This window comes from Asparagus officinalis, chromosome 9 (assembly GCF_001876935.1).
Source record: "Asparagus officinalis chromosome 9, Aspof.V1, whole genome shotgun sequence".
Taxonomy (NCBI): Eukaryota; Viridiplantae; Streptophyta; class Magnoliopsida; order Asparagales; family Asparagaceae; genus Asparagus; species Asparagus officinalis.
Genome location: NC_033802.1, coordinates 4,855,885 through 4,873,355, shown reverse-complemented (window position 1 = coordinate 4,873,355; position 17,471 = coordinate 4,855,885). Strand labels below are relative to the sequence as shown.

General features: G+C 38.0%; 1 protein-coding gene across 1 annotated transcript; it reads left to right on the top strand.

Annotated features, from left to right (window-relative positions):
* On the top strand, positions 405-17,264 carry LOC109823806 (protein TIC 40, chloroplastic-like). The gene is made up of 14 exons (XM_020390187.1): positions 405-771; positions 8,347-8,446; positions 8,587-8,644; positions 8,735-8,752; positions 9,517-9,802; positions 12,028-12,089; positions 12,217-12,280; positions 12,934-13,012; positions 14,121-14,161; positions 14,300-14,345; positions 15,512-15,606; positions 16,202-16,305; positions 16,387-16,434; positions 16,842-17,264. Exons 1-14 carry the CDS (start codon positions 417-419, stop codon positions 16,896-16,898), a joined length of 1,413 nt encoding a protein of 470 aa, XP_020245776.1. The 5' UTR covers positions 405-416; the 3' UTR covers positions 16,899-17,264.

Genomic DNA, 17,471 nt, shown 5'->3' with positions numbered 1-17,471 from the left:
TTAGACATTTCAAATTAATCCCTTCAATTGCTACGTCTATATTTTATTGTAGGGATCAATTTCAAAATGACTCAAGAATTGGGGAATGTAATAGTGATTTTCATGATTTGAGGGACTCAGTTCAAATAAGAAAGGTTTCAGAGAAAGCTTTGCTACATGGACCCAAAATATGGGACAAACAGGAGGAATAAGTATGTGTTCCCCTCCTATTACATAATAAACTGTCCATCATTAATGATAACTAACTCATTATATAATAGGAGAGTGATATTTCACTTGTCCCCCCTGTTGATCCCATATTTTGGGTCATTGGAATTTTTCTTTGAGAGAGACGAAAAAAAAGAGTCTTTAAAACAAATTTAGGGTACAATACGAGCCAAGCCCAACATTGTTTCGGACAATTTCACGTTTAAATCATGGGCTTTAGTATATGGGAGGCCCAGCTCCGCGGCGTCAGCTCCCAGTTATCATCTCGATCCAACTCCCAGCTTCCCCTCTCGCTCTCCTCTCTCCCCAAAAACCCTCCACCAAAAATCTCAACTTTTTCTAGGGTTTCGAGCTCAACCTTACCATTAATGGAAAATTCTGCGCTCTTATCGTCCAAATTCCCAGTCCTCGCTGGTTCCCCAAACCCTAGCTTAATCCTCAGCCGGCAGTTGCCGGCTTGTCCTTCTCTTCGAGGAGTTGGGGGCGGGAAAAGGCAGAGATTTGTTGTATCTGCGATTAGAAGCGGGGGCAAAGAAGGAGATTCTCGAAGAATTTCTAAAAATGGTAATCTGTTAGCATTCTTTGGTGATGATGTTAATTGTGCCCATTAACTTTGAAGGAAATGCAATTACAAAATGTAAACAATGCATGAAATAGGATCAGCAATTATTATGATGGTTTTTTTGGGGGGAGATGGATGTCAGTATATATTATAGTTTTCCGATGACATAGATCCATGGTTTTTGCCATAATATGTGTACTTCTTCTGGGTGAATGCGCATAATGTCGTGTGATGTTCAGTCGCCTAAACGATGTACTTATGAAACTTTATGATCAGTCACCTAAAAGATGGTCCATTCTATCCATCTCATTTATCCCATCATAAAACATATGTAGGCAAAAAAATTATGTAATTTGAATGTGTCTAATGTCATCCGTGTCAGGCCCCTAATGCAGCCAAACCTCCAAATCCACTCAGCCATCTTGTTCTTTCCAACAGAGTTCTGTTCATCCGCTCCGCCACTCCATTTTGTTGTGGAGTATAAGCCGTACTGAATTGTCTTTTGATGCCTTCTTGCTTGCAGAATGCTAGGAATTCACCATCTGTGTATTCTCCTTCATTATCTGACCTTAAGCACTTGATCTTCTTCTCAGATTCAAGCTCGACCCGCGCTTTGTAGGCTTTAAAGACTGAGAACACATCTGCCTTTTTCTTGATAGGATACACCCAACATCTCCTGAAGTAATCATCAATAAAGGACACAAAGTATTTTGCTCCTCCTAAGGATGTAACTGGTGCTTGTCATACATCAGAATGAACCAGTTTTAGAATAGCCTTGCTTCTAGAACTCGATGTGTTGAACTTCAGTCGATACTGCTTGCTTATAACACAATGCTCGCAGAATGGAAGAGCTACTGAATTAAGACCAGGAAGCAGCTTCTGATCGGAGAGAACCTTCAAGCCTCGTTCTGACATGTGGCCTAGCTTGCGATGCCACATCATGGTTTGTTCTTCTCCACGGCTGGTTGATACCACACATGAATCAGCTTCTTGCATGGTTTCTCCCTTGAGCATGTACAGATTTGCAGCTATCTTTTCTCCTTTTATCACCACAAGCGCCTCTCTAACAATCTTCATGATCCCAGATCTCCTTTGCTGTCTTCTTCTCCTCTATGCTTGACAGCACCACGTCTGCTAATGTCAGATGGAGATTTCCAATAGCATTTTCGTTCATCTCGTTCCACTTCTTATCATCTGTGATGTCGTTCGGCCTTGCACTGATGGCCGCCAGACAATTATCTTTTCTTAAGATAGCCTTTATCTTTAACTTCCACAGTGAGAAATTACTCCCATCGAATTTCTCGATCTTGAACTTCGTCGCTATTGCTTCTACCACGAACAATAACTTCTTACTATTTCACGTAAATAGTAACTGTATTTATGAACAATAATCGTATTCATGAATAGTATCGTACTTGTGAATAGTATCGTATTTGTGAACAGTACCGTACTCGTGAATAGTACCCATCACCTTCAAAGGGTAAGTGATAACCTAACTTATTTTCTGATGTGGAGGATCCACATTTGGTGGCAGTCACAGAGCATATAATAAGTAGATATATACAAGTATCCTAAATTGGCTCTGATATCACTTGTTGGGACAAACCCGAGGCCTAATAGAGCAGGGTCGCAGCAATAGTAGAGCAAAAATAAAGATAAAATATCAGACACACAGATTTACGTGGTTCGACACTTGATTACCTACGTCCACGGGCTATGTTACCCGGGTACGACAAAATGGGTGCCGTACCCGTGTCGGGTGCGGTTTGGGTGCAGATCCACACCCAAACGGCAGGGACACGGCGATTTCACGAGTGAGAGGGGAAAAAATGTCGCGAACCTGAAGGAGGGAAGACAGTCGAGGGAGGAGTAAACGCCGATCTTCGAGTGACGACGAGCTTCAAGGGATGACGACTTCGAGGGAGGAGTCGGCGACGAGCTTCGAGCGAGGAGTGAACGACCAGCTTCGATTTGAACAGTGAAAACCCTAGCCCGAAACAAATTCTTCGACAGCGACGAGCTTCGACGGAGGACTGAAGCTTGGACGAGCTCCGACAGAGGATTGAGGCTTGGACGAGCTTCGAGGGTCTTGTGAGGGGCCATCGATGGAGGACTGGCTTTGGGTTCGCGAGGAGAAATGGGAAGAGGCGACGAAGATGAAAACCCTAGGGGGAAGTTACGGTTTTATATAGGGGAGGGGTGTGGGTTTGAATTTGGGTTTGATGGGGGAGGGGTTTGGGTTTGGATTCGGGTTTGGGTTTTTTTCTTCACCTGTTTTTTATATGGAGTAGGGTTTGGGTTTGGGTTTGGGTTGGGGTTGGGTTGGGGTTTTATATAGGGGAGGGGTTTGGGTTTGGGTTGGGTTTGGGTTTTATATAGGGGGAGGGGTTCGGGTTTGGGTTTTATGTGGGGAGGGGTTTGGGTTTGGGTTTATATAAGTAATAATATTAGTTCTAAATTTTTAAATAAAATAAAAATAACTTTCTATTTCTTAGAATTGTTAAATAAAATAAAAATAGATTGTCATATTTTAGGGTATATTTGCAAATGTAATAGGTATTTAATTCAACACTGATCTAAAGTGAATTATTTTATATATATACAGCCGTGTCCCCGTACCCTATTTTTTACAAATTTGCTGTGTCCCGTACCCGTACCGGTACCCGTACCCGTACCTAGGTAACATAGTCCACGGGTAAGGATAGAAGAATTCACTATGAGGAGAAAACTCTGGAGTTACAATCTCTCTTTCTAAGGAGATACTCTCTATTTTTTCTTTAATCGGGGGCTCACAACTTTTGTTTTCTTTTCTTTTGTCAAACAAGATGGCTGAGTAGATTTGGATGTTTGGTTGCATTAGGCGCCTGACAATCTCCCACTTGAAGATTTGATTGAGCATCAATCATATCTTCACACCATTCTTTCTATCTTGTCATCTTCATGTTGCTTACGTCTCCGGAAAAAGTCTTTTGGACGGAAGCAGTAAAAACCGCTTATTATGTGGTGAATCGATCTCCATCAACTGCAATACAATTGAAGACGTCAATGGAGATGTGGACTAGCAAGCCAGCTGATTATTCCAACCTTCATATATTTGGATGTCCAGTGTACGTAATGTACAATGCCCAAGAAATTACAAAGCTGGATTCAAAATCCAGAAAATACATATTCTTGGGGTATGCTGATGGAGTAAAGGGGTATCGCCTGTGGGATCCCACTGCCCGCAATGTTATCATCAGCAGAGATGTTATCTTTGTAGAGAACCAACTACAAAGCGAAGAGAAAGAAAACAGTTCGAGGAAGGATTCAGAGACTGTAGCTGTTCAGGTAGAAGATAATCTGAATTCTTCTGAAGGAACACCGGAGCATGATGTACAAGAACCGGTCGAGTCCGAGGCTCCAGAAGTTCGAAGGTCAACTCGTGAGAGAAGACCACTGACTTGGCACTCGGAGTATATTACGGAGAGTAATGTTGCATACTGTCTTCTAACAGAAGATGGAGAGCCATCAACTTTTCATGAAGCTATAAATAACACAGATGCATCTTTATGGATGACAGCAATGCAGGAAGAAATTAAAGCTCTCCATAAGAACAAGACTTGGGAACTTGTGTCCAAGGTTTTAAATATCGGATATCGGGTTCATGTCGGACGGCTGAAATCCATGTCGGATAGCGGAAATCGGGGATATATCGGGGGACATGGACTAAATATCGGATTGCCATATCGGGTGGGCGCATATGTACAATATCATGTCCTAAATGTAATCTAAGCATTCTTAAAACAATAAGTTCTCCATCAATCTTTCATATTAATTAATTCAAAATATCCTAACAAAATAATTCTCGGTTGTTAGACAAAATGACAAATATCATACACTGTTCATAATTCTGTCTTAAACCCAATTTGTTTTTGAAAACTAAGAGATTCTCGGTTATTAAACCCAATCTGTCTTAAACCCAATTTGTTAGAAAACAAAATAATTCTCGGTTGTTAGACAAAATGACAAAATAACTAAAAACTAAGAGATTCAATTTCGTTTTCTATAAACCCACATGAAACTGCACAGGACACATAAAAAAAGTCCCAGTACCCACTTGGCCACTTAAACCCAATTCGTTTTCTATAAGCCCACAAAAAAAAGTCCCAGTACCGAATCCACCTATTCTCAAGAGAGGCGCTCAGACTCAGAGAGAGAGAGGGGGGAGAGAGAAGGGGGGAGAGAGAAAGGGGGAGAGAGAGACATACCTCAGGAAGATGCGGTCGAAGATGCGGTGGAACTCGAAGATGCGGTCGGTCGAAGTGCGGTCGGTCGAAGCTGTCGTCGAAGAGGCGCTGAAGATTGAAGGCGGTCGGTCGAAGATGTCGTCGAAGAGGCGCTGAAGATTGAAGGCGGTCGGTCGAAGATGTCGTCGAAGAGGCGCTGAAGATTGCGGCTGACGATGCCCTAGTTTTCTCAAGCGGTGTTTTTCTTTCTCGTTTTCGGCTGAGGGATGATTTCTTTCTCGTTTTCGGCTTCTAAAAATCCCTGAAAAGGTTAGCAGCGGTCAAATGGGTTTGGGTTTTGTGAAAACCCAAACCCAATAAATCAAAAACATCTCTGAACCGATTTTAATAGAAGTCGGCTTGGGTTTTGTGAAAACCCAAACCCAATAAATCAAAAACATCTCTGAACCGATTTTAATAGAAGTCGGCTGATTTTTCAAAGGTGAAAAATCGGCCGACATATCCGATTTATACCCGATATCTCTGATTTCCTCTTAAAAAACGATATACGACTTGAATTAGCCCGACTCATACCGCTAGACCACCCGATCCGACATATCGGCCGACATGTCCGACATGTCGGCCGATATTTAAAACACTGGTGTTTACACATCCAGAAATTCACGTACCATATGATGTATTAATGATGTGGGCTGTAGGGGCTTTTGGATGTGCACCACGTGCTAGATTGGTGGTAAAAGGATATGCTCAGAAAGAAGGTATTGATTTTAATGAAATATTTTCTCCTATAGTTCGACTAACAACAGTCCGAATAGTCCTGACTATGAGCGCTATATTTGACTTAATCTAGAGCGATAGATGTGAAAACAACATTTCTTCATGGAGATCTTGAAGAAGAAATTTATATGCTCCAACCAGAAGGTTTTGAAGAAAAAGGAAAAAAGAACTTGGTTTGCAGATTGAACAAATCTCTGTACGTTCTAAAGCAGGCGCCGAGGTGTTGGTACAAGAGATTTGATTCATTCATCATGAGCCTTGGATACAACAGACTTAATTCAGATCATTGTGCATATTTCAAGAGGTTTGGTGAAAATAACTTTGTTATCTTATTGTTGTATGTTGACGACATGTTGGTTGCAGGCCCCAACAAAGATCGTATCAAAGAATTAAAGGCTCAGTTGGCTAGAGAATTTGAAATGAAGGATTTAGGATCTACAAACAAGATTCTAGGGATGCAAATTTACCGAGACAGAATTAATAGGAAGATTTGGCTTTCTCAGAAGAACTATTTGAAGAAAATCTTACGACGCTTTAACATGCTAGATTGTAAGTCAATTTCTACCCTACTTCCTGTTAATTTTAAGTTATCCTCTAGTATGAGTCCTAGTAGTGAAGAAGAGAGGATGGAGATGTCTCGAGTACCGTATGCATCAGCAGTGGGAAGCTTAATGTTCGCGATGATTTGTACAAGACCAGACATTGCACAAGCAGTGGGACTGATTAGTCGATACATGGCGAATCCTGGTAAAGAGCATTGGAATGTTATAAAGATGGTTCTAAGATACATTCAAGGAACCTCAAATGTTGCATTATGTTATGGGGGATCTGATTTTATTGTTAGTGGATATGTTGATTCTGATTATGCAGGTGATCGTGATAATAGCAAATCCACCACAGGCTATGTGTTTGCATTTGCTGGCGGAGCTGTAAGCTGGGTTTTAAAACTACAGTCAGTTGTGGCTACTTCAACAACAGAAGCAGAGTATGTAGCAGCTACACAAGCTAGTAAAGAAGCGATGTGGTTGAAGATGGTGCTGGAGGAACTCGGCCATGAACAAAAGAAGATTGTTCTATTTTGTGACAGTCAGAGTGCTTTGCAATTGGCAAGAAATCCAGCCTTTCATTCAAAGACCAAGCACATTCGAGTTCAGTATCACTTCGTTCGTGAGAAAGTGGAAGAAGGAACAGTGGATATGCAGAAAATTCACACCAAGGACAACCTAGCAGATTTTTTGATAAAAGCAGTCCATACCGACAAATTTACTTGGTGTCGATCCTCCTGTGGTCTGTCGGAGACGTAAGCAACATGAAGATGGTAAGATAGAAAGAATGGTGTGAAGATATGATTGATGCTCAATCAAATCTTCAAGTGGGAGATTGTCAGACGCCTAATGTAGCCAAACCTCCAAATCCACTCCCAGCCATCTTGTTTGACAAAAGAAAAGAAAGCAAAAGGAGTGTGACCCACCTTAAATTATCACACCGAAAGCAGCCGTGAAGTTTGAAGATTTTAGAAATGCACAGTAAAATATTAATATTTTATTATGCATAGTGTTTTTCAAAAAACTATAAATAGGGCTCCAAATCCTTAAGGAAATCTCATCCCAGAAACAACTTCTTATATAGAAGAGTGTGAGAGAAAAAATAGAGAGAGTATCTCCTTAGAAAGAGAGATTGTAACTCCAGAGTTTTCTCCTCATAGTGAATTCTTCTATCCTTGCCCGTGGACGTAGGCAATCAAGTGCCGAACCACGTAAATCTGTGTGTCCAATATTTTATCTCTACTTTTGCTCTACTATTGCTGCGACCCTGCTCTATTGGGCCCCGAGTTTGTCCCAACAATCCGTCTAATGGATCTTTTGTTCTATGCTAAACAACCATTTGTTTTGAAATCATTCTATGAATGAATTAGAAATCTTTGAACCATGTTCCTCTTTTGTCCATGTACATTTTATATTACGCAGTTCACGAGGAACAATATAAATAACCCATTAGGATAAGGCCACTATGTAGTTTGGTAGGTCGAGACAGGCTTTATGACTCTCTCCAGAGAAGTTTAGAGGCTTAACATAGTTCCAGTTTTTTGATAAAAAGCTAGCTATCCTATCCACGAAAAAAATATAAAATGAAAATGTGACAAACGAAATGACATGGAGAAACTTTTAGATGGGATAATTATAATTAGGAAACATGCAGCCTGATTGCCTGAGGATCTTTCGTCCTCCTTCTCAAGGGCCTCAACCAAAATGGCTATCCTTGACTTAGCGATGGAGATATATGAACATATGAGTCCCTTTATATATTTTTCTTGTTACAAGTTTAGGGCTAAACATCATGAAGGGTTGAAGTCTAATAGAACTAGAGGTATTTAATACAATAGTTTAACATTCTGGTATCAAATCCTGACCCACAGATAACTATACAGCCCTTTCTTGTTTGACAACTATATTATTAATACATTGAACTTTCTTTGTCTGCCTATGTTTTTGTTTAGCATCTACCTTTTTTTCTCCCATTTGTGGCTTATCTGTGTAACACTTTGTTTGTGCACTGCATTTTTGATGAAATTAGAGAGAGAAAATTTTGCAAGAATTTCATCTTCGAGCAGCAGTGAGATGTCTACAGCTAGTGCTACGCCTCAGCTTCCAGTACCACCCCCACCCTCATATATGTAAGCTACTGTACTGTTTCTTCCATTTAAGTCTGTAGAGGGACTTCTTTTCTCTTCCAACCTTCTCCCCCTTCTCTAAAATTTTATCACCTGATGTACTTGCGTCATATATTTTCTCTAATATTTTTGAAACATTTTAGAGGCTCACCTCTTTTATGGATTGGAGTTGGGGTCGGGATCTCTGCATTATTCTCTGTGGTGAGTTAAGTTGTTTGGTTGATTTCTTTCTTGTCTTTTCATGGGCTTTGTGATCAGTTTTTTTAACAACAATCTCTACTGATTTGGCAGGTGGCAACAAAAGTAAAGGTGAGCATACCCAGTGCAAAGCCACATATCTGTAATGCATGCAGCTGGTGATGTCAGAATCGCTCTAATGTGAGGTTTAGAGCTGGAAGTAAAATAACTTAACTTCAATGTTTTATATACTCATCTTATTGTCAAATCTGTAATAGCTTGTTAAGGTTTGCAGGTTGCGTCTCTTATTAAATCATGACTTCTTATAATGCTATCCTCTCTGTAATCCGCTCTGGACATTAGACTATATTATTGAATCAGTTCTGTTTATACTTTAATTATTATATACAATAATTGTTCTTGTGTATATGATATGCCGCTATGTACTCTACAGGTCATCCATGATTTTTCATTTTGATATTTTCCTTTGGAGTTTGTTATATAGCACTAGTGTGCATTCTATCATGTGAGGTTCAATGGCTCTTAGAGAGTGCTGATGTTGTGTAGCTATGAATTCAGTATAATCTATAAAATATGTAGGTAGAGTCTCGTGTGTAAGTCAACAAAATATGGACATAGATATTCACTCATTACATGTGCTGCAAAGCTGCATGCACTCTTATCACGAAGGATATGTATTAAAGAGTTTTAGATTACTATAGATGCATATCTGCTTGCGTAAATTGAATTGTATGTGTGGTGAAAGAACTTTTGTTGTTTTCTAGGAGATAGTGGCTTCCATAGCTAGCTGCTTACTTCGTATTTCTTGTATGAGCATTTGTTACTTTAGTTTTTTTGATGTGACACTGTTGACACTAACTTGTTGTCTCATTCAGCAATATGCAATGCAGCAAGCTTTCAAGGCAATGATGGGTCAATCAGCACCACAAGGTGGTCAATTTAGTAATGCTACTTTCCCACAAGGTTCACCTTTCCAATTTCCTCCTAAACCACCATCAGGTTCGAGTACTCCGTCACCCTCATTTTCAAGCAGTCCATCACCATCACGTGTTTCTTCACAAGCAGCCGTTACAGTAGATGTCCCTGCTACCGAAGTGGAAGCGTCTTCACCTACTGAAGTTGGAGATGAACCACAAATCAGGAAGGAACAGAAGAAATATGGTATCTCGCTTTTTTGAAATTCACAAAACTGTTTTTTTATCTGAACTCTGAAGTTAGATCCTGCATATATTATGATTTCGTGAATGTTATGTCCTTTTTGTGGTGGTGGTTTGTGCGTGTATGCACGTTATTATTATTATTATTATTTTTTTTTGGGTGGGGGGTGGGTGACTTTCTAGCTTACACTTTGTGTTGATATTTAAAACTTTAAATAAATTTAAGAATTGAGCGCTTGATGTTCTTGTAGATCTGTGTGTATAGTTTCACTCTATGGTGGATTCAATTTTTGTACCAAGCAAATGCTTCTTGGGTTGAGACGGATGCAAACTTGCTTTTCAGTAGAAGGGTTAGAGTCAACTCTAAGGTAGTTAAAGTTTTGGTTCAAATAAATCTTCGGTGTCTTCTTCTTCTTCCCTACTTGGTATACTTTTAATATCATTGCTTTGTGATTTGGATTTCACTATAAAAAGTTTTAGTTTTTTGTGAATATCCTTCATATTCCATATTAACTCTTAAAATTTTATTTTTTTCTCATTTTGATGCTGGAAAATCATATAGGTGCTCCCATAAAGACCCCATCTATGTTACCTGGGTACTTCTAATATGGAGCCAAACCTGCACCCGACACGTGTCGTACTCATACTTGAGACTTCTTGAACACTCCTTACTTAAGTATATGCATCTATTTATTATATGCTTTAAGCGTATAAAGGCGCATAAAGGGCGAGGGACTATTTTTCATTTGCATTATGAAATTTGTTGGACTAGTATTCAATTATACAATACGCCTCAAATCTTGGTATTTGCGAAATTGCGTTGTGAAATTAGCATATTGGATTCTTTTACCTCTCCAACATAAAGAATGTTTCCTTTTAACTAGGCAATGTCAAAATTCCTAATAATTTTCAATAGGTTTGCAATGAATTTCTTGTTTAAAAACTACAATTGGTAAGTGGAAGGGGTAGAAAAATCAAGGTGATAATTGTGGGGGCAATTTTGCAAATACCAAGATTTAAGGGATAATTTTACAAAAACCCATAACTTAAATTTTTTCGAATATATCCTACACTACACATCCATTTTCAAGGTTCTAAAACACGGATTCATTATGCGTACGGTCCAATATCAGGTATCGATTAGCTAATCATGTGACGATTGATCGAATCACACAGAATTATGTTTTTTTAAAAATTTTGATATATACTTATCATATATTAAAATATAATAATTCATGAAAAATATGAAACATTCCAAGCAAAGACTAACAATAACACCCTAAGCTATTCAAATCAAAGTCATTGTGCACTTAAAAGTAAAGTTACTAAAACTTTATAAACTAAAAACACCCACATTAAATCATAACATTTTAAAATACTAATAAGACTCTTTATATGATCTTCATCATCATCCTTGTAGTGATGATGGTGGAAACAACGGTAGGAGACAACGACAATGGATTTCAGCCATCCGACATGAACCCGACATCCGACATGGATTTCAGCCATCCGACATGAACCCGACATCCGACATTTAAAACCCCTAAAAGATCAGATCTATTCCCAAATTCAAAGCTCCCAACCCTTTTATTGTTTGATTTGAATTCCAACTCTTGAAGCTCATAGGCATCCTTTGGTTCTGTTTGATGGTTTATGGTAGGCCAAGAGCGAGATGGGACTTTGCTGTTTTTATTGGAGGGTACTGATTTTCAAGTAGTTGGTTGGACGTGAAAAATTAGGAAGAACAAGGGGCACTTTGTGCTTACAGTATTTATTGATGGCCAATATGTCACTAAGCATAAAAGATTTAGGTTACTAAAGCCATGCTTTTTTTTACGTTAGCACTTGATTGCGCCCAAAAAAAATGGTGCCAAATAAATATCTTTTGAACTGGTCTAGTATTGATGATAAGTGATGGTCAATGCATCTCTGAACATAAAAGCGAGAGCTTGCTAAAATCATGTTTTCTTCCTTAGTACTTAAATTGTGCAGGGAATTTTATGTTTTGGTATCTTCAACCCTCCATTCACTCATCATCTAAATGCCTAATGGATCATATACATTAGGGGCGGAAAATATTCAGAAGTCTGCTTGCAATTCTATATACCTGCATGCGCTGAACCATCCTTCTAGAAGATGCCTAGAAACTTCAGTATTCAAATATTCTTGATAAGTCATTTCTCACTTCAGTTGACATATTTCATCTCTCTGATAACATTCTTTATGCAGCTTTTGTAGATGTTTCTCCAGATGAAGTTCTGCAGAAGGATTCAGGATATTCAGTAGATTCGGTAAGCAGCAGTGCATCTAGAAATTCTAATTATGAGAAGGAAGTCAGTTTTGTTGCTATCCTTATACAATTTACCCCATATATGCCTTGCAACATATCCTTTGATACATGGTGCTGTCATTTTTAAGGTTTCACCAAATGGAGCTGCCACTAAGCAGGACGCAAATGCTTCCAGCGACCACTCACAATCTGGTAAGACACTAGGTTGAATAATTTCTGATTTATAGCTTATACCATAATATCTTTCTTTAGCATGGATTAATTTATATTGAATATTTCTAATGCTGTACTCCCTAGCAGAAATTATGCCAAGCTTTGTCTCTTTGAAACTAATTTAGTGGCATCATGTGGTGTTGATTTGTGGTGATCGTCTCAGATTAAGTCATTCTCACTGGAGCTTACTGTGGGAAAGGAGATTTTTCATTTGTCCCCTAGCATTTTGCTCAGCTGCTCCTATATTTATTTCCAACTTCCTTTTCTCTTTACATTTATTTATTTGTGTGTGTGCACATGCATCTGTGTATGTCTGAGTCCATTCAATATCAGCGTATGTTAGAATCATAGGTTTCATAAAATACATGCTTGACATTTTGCTTCAGATTGGCCATTTTAGTGGTCATCAGTGGCAGCGTCACTTTTCTTCAAGTAACTTTGATTATTTCTGTGGTCATCTGTTTATTTACTATTTATTTAGCATTCTAGATATTTCTCTCTCTCTGATGCTATGACAACTGTTGAGCTTATATTCTATCAGAGTTCTAGTCGAGCATCGTTCAAAATCTATATTTATTTTCTTGAATAAACATTTTTACCTGGATTAGTCTAATGTATGCTTGTACAAACAGGTAAAGAACCATCTCTCCTGTCAGTTGAAGCATTGGAGAAAATGATGGAGGATCCTAATGTGCAGAAGATGGTTTATCCGTAAGATGATCACTCATTTAGTGCTATATTTTTTTAGAATGGATGCATTTATACATATGGACCGCATGTCAATACATGCGATTGTTATAGCTGATTTTCTATTTGTTTGATTGTGATAATTTCATGTAACGTTTCCTCCTTTCCAATAGGCAAAATTATGTATACTACTTCTGTCAAGTGACTTGAGGAGCAAAGGTCTCCTGAAACCAGATAAGTAGTTAATAGGGTGTGTGGAAAACCCTCATCTAAATTAGATCGACAACAACTGGAACCAAATAAGAAATTCAGTTCTGTTTTGCAAAAAAGTTATGAGGTTGAGGAGATATGGTTGCATTTTCTCCTTACATAGGCAACTGATTATCTCTAGAGAGAAATTAGGTATATATCAAAGAGAGATGGGGATGAGTGGACTCTATGCATTAAGTTCTGCGGCTGCCTCAATACCTTGAGAAACATTTAGGAATAAAATCCTATTTTCCTAGTGAATTACTTTCCCAGTTTTTATCAGTCTGTTTTTTAATGATTAATTCAGAAAATAAATGAATACAATTTTGACAGTTTCGTGGTCCAAGTACGGAATGAGACCGAGGTTGCATGACGCACAATGCCTTCTCTTGCCCATACTTCTCATTTCCAATAATTGCACATACTCATTATAGCGTCATTAATTAGGGGCTGATAGATGCTTGTGAAAATTTAGTTAATTTTGGATAAAGCTTCATGGTTTCGTTGTGCTTTCATAGCTAAACTCATTTGTGGAAAAAGGCTTTGATAATTGTGGTGATGGTAACCTATGCATATAAGTGTGATCATGTTATATATGTTTTCTAAAGCTGGTTGAATGGATTATTCCTCCTTTTGAATACATAGTTTACATTTTATTTCGATTGTGTATATCTTTGTATGTTTTTATTATCTTTGACTGTTCCCTGTTTGATATTCTGCATTTATCTCGCATAGTGATCAATTTTCAGTTTTTCAGCATGTGAACTTAATTTTATTAAAAAAAATATTTTTTAATGCTTTCCCCGCTTTTTTACTTCGTTAGGCTTATGCTTCACTATTTGTGTTTCAGCAAATTGATTCAATTCTTTTATATATGATCCAGGTATTTGCCTGAGGAGATGAGGAATCCAACTACTTTTAAGTGTATGTTATTCACACTATTGTACCATTCCATTTTTCGCCGTCTCTTTTGGTACTAGTGTAAGCATGTATATATCTCATATAAGATGTACTTCTCATTAAGACAAATAAAGATGTTGGAGCTTTATCATCTTATTTTAGGGATGCTACAGAATCCAGAATACCGCCGACAGCTGCAAGACATGCTGTAAGTTCATTGTTCTACTTGTGTTTACAGTAATTTATACATCTGCTACGTACTAGCTTGTGTCTGCTATGATTTCAATAAAATATATCATTCAAATTAAGACCAACCCGCTGGTATATGCATTTTTCTGTCAAATCACCTTCTGGTTAATAGTTATTGCTACGAAATTTCCTTATTAGAGACTGAGTATGTAAATTTTCTTGTAGTCTAAATGTATTCCTTTTATATCCGTCAGCTCTTAGTTTCTGTTGATATATATTAAAACGTTGTGAACCTTACAAGCTTCAGAGTTCAGACAACTGTGGCAGTAGCAGTATGGAAAGTGCTGCCTTTCTTTTTACAACAAATTGTGGTGCCAGATATGGGAATGAGGCAGAAAATCTTGACTCATGTGTCCCAAACTTGGTCATGGCTCTTGAAAGAAAATCCGGAAAGGATCCTTGGGTCATGGATATAAACAAGAAGTGTCCACTAGTATTGAGTTTTTTTAATATTCTATCGTGATTCAAACTCATATCCTTGTGATCTAATACTATGTTCCAATGTTTAAAGAAGTAGTTTTTAAGTGTTAAGAAAGATCTATTGATCCACTAAATATGATCAATTATATACTCACACATACTCGTCTGTCTTTCCATGCCCTAAATTTTATTGAATTTAATGCGCCTGCCCACTCTCGACTCATGAAATGAACCTATATCCCATGTTTAGGTATTATGGATTTGCACCATGTTCAGCTGCCAGGTCATGAATCAGGAGTTATTTTTTAATACTACATTACTAATTGCTCCACCAACTAAGTTATGGTTTGAGAAAATCTGAAATCAAGTGTGTTAATACCCAATTTATGCTTTCTCCATATCAGCTTTGAAAGTGCCAGAGTATTAGCAACTTACTCTCCGCTACTATAGATTTCAAGGTTATGTAATTTAGTTTTGAAAACCTGCAGTTGAATAAACTGCCTTCACTATTTTCTTTCTTTTCTTAAGTAAATAACAACGTGGCTTCCATATTCATGAAATTTTGAGTTTCTGAAGTTCTTTTGTTAGAGCTTCTGTTAGTTGTGTCAAACACTCGTTATTTGTCTTTCTTTCGAAGCAATGTGCACTTGTGCAGCTTGTATAGTATGTGTGTGTGTTATATTTAGTAATCTTGTGCTTGTTCAGAAGCAATATGGGGGGAAGTGGTGAATGGGACAGTCGTATGATGGATTCTTTGAAAAATTTTGATCTGAGCAGCCCTGAGGTCAAACAACAATTTGGTGAGTAATTCAAATACATTCTTGTTTCTTTTTCTATAAATATTTGTTCTTACCGGAAGAACTTTTAGGTGTCAAAAACGACTTTCTTGGCGTTCTGGGAGTTAGAAATTACGCATGTGGAATACTATATTTTGAGCTGATCTTTGATTTGTAGTGTTTAACACTCAGGACTTGTGGTGGTCTATAATATGCTTGCAGAGGTATTACATGCATTTTATGCATGACAATACTCAGGGCCTTGTTTTACTTTACTTTCCTTTTTTTAGTTGAGATTAGGATTTGATAGGTCAAGTTGAACTGAAGGAAAAAGATGTTGATTTAGGTTAGAGATAATTATCCTCTATCTAAAATCTTGTTTGGATAACATAAAAGTGAGACACCCGCGTGCAAGCTAGTACAGAAAACAGCACAAACATTTCTCTTCCAGTTAACATGTTAGTCTCTACTGTTACATGCCGCAACTAGTAGCAGGTTACCGGCTGTTGTCAAACTTTTCTTCCCAAAATCCATATGTGGATAGCATTGAGTAAATGCTTCTCACTGTCATTCGCAAGTTATAAGAATCCTACTCTTATTACATCTGTTTTGCATGCAGACCAGATAGGGCTCACTCCAGAAGAAGTTATATCTAAAATCATGGCAAACCCTGAAGTTGCCATGGCATTTCAAAACCCAAAAGTGCAAGCTGCCATCATGGATGTATGTTGAAATAATATTTCCTTTTCGTTTATATTAGTACTGCAAGCCTGTTACTTTGCCAACACTCTTCTCTTTTTGCAGTGCTCGCAAAATCCCTTGAGTATTGCAAAATATCAGAATGACAAGGAGGTGAGATTTGAATCTCACTTTCATCACACATTTATTTTGTTTAACTTTGGCTCTTTGTCCTTGGTTTATGTTGTGCGTCGTAAATGCAAATCTCGTCAGACTGCCTCATCCGAAGATTTTATGCTTTGTTGTGTCTTTCACTATCTAAGTTGATACTGCTTGATAGAGTTGTCTGCCAACTGTCTAATTATATCGATCCTAATATTTTGATAATACTCGTAAACTATGCTATTACTTGTCATCTTATCATTTTCATCTGCACTTTTTCTCAAGATCACTTGTTAGTGGTAACATTTATATTCTCCACATAGCGGTTCATTTCCTTTAATAAACATTAACCCTATTAACTTATCCAAGCACGTGCACCGAGCTCAACTCAATTTATTTGCACTTTTCCCTTTTCTTAGGTTATGGATGTGTTCACCAAGATATCAGAGCTCTTCCCTGGAGTGACGGGACCATGACCTCTGATTCGATGAAATACATGCAATTTTGAAATTACAGCGCAAGCTATTTATGTGATCAGCAATGGCTGCCTGCGCTTTCAATGAGCATGGATATTATTCAGCATAACTGGTTGGATGATACGCTGCTACTCTGAAGTTGCTGTTGCTGTTTCTGAACTGTTATGTGTAGCGTCATGCGTCTCTGCTTCTTGACTTGAAATATGCGTTGTAATCTATGCTAGAGGCTTTCATAGTATATACTATTGTAACGAGATTTGTATACTCTTGTAATGAAATTTGTCTTTTGCTTCTGTGAATTAATGAGTGCGAATGTTCAAACAAAATCTGTACACTTGTAATGAAATTATCTTTTTCTCCTGTGAATTAGTGAGAGTGCAAATGCTCAAACAAAATCTATGGTTCTCTCTAGGTGGCTTCATGTTCTTGAGTTGAAAAGGTATATTTTGGCCTCTACTTTGGGGTGAGAACGTGACATGATATTTGTAGTTTTATACCCTTTTTAATACTGTTAATTAGGCTCTTTTCCATTGTGGCCAAAGGCCCGTCAATTCTCAATCTCCAAAAGAAAAA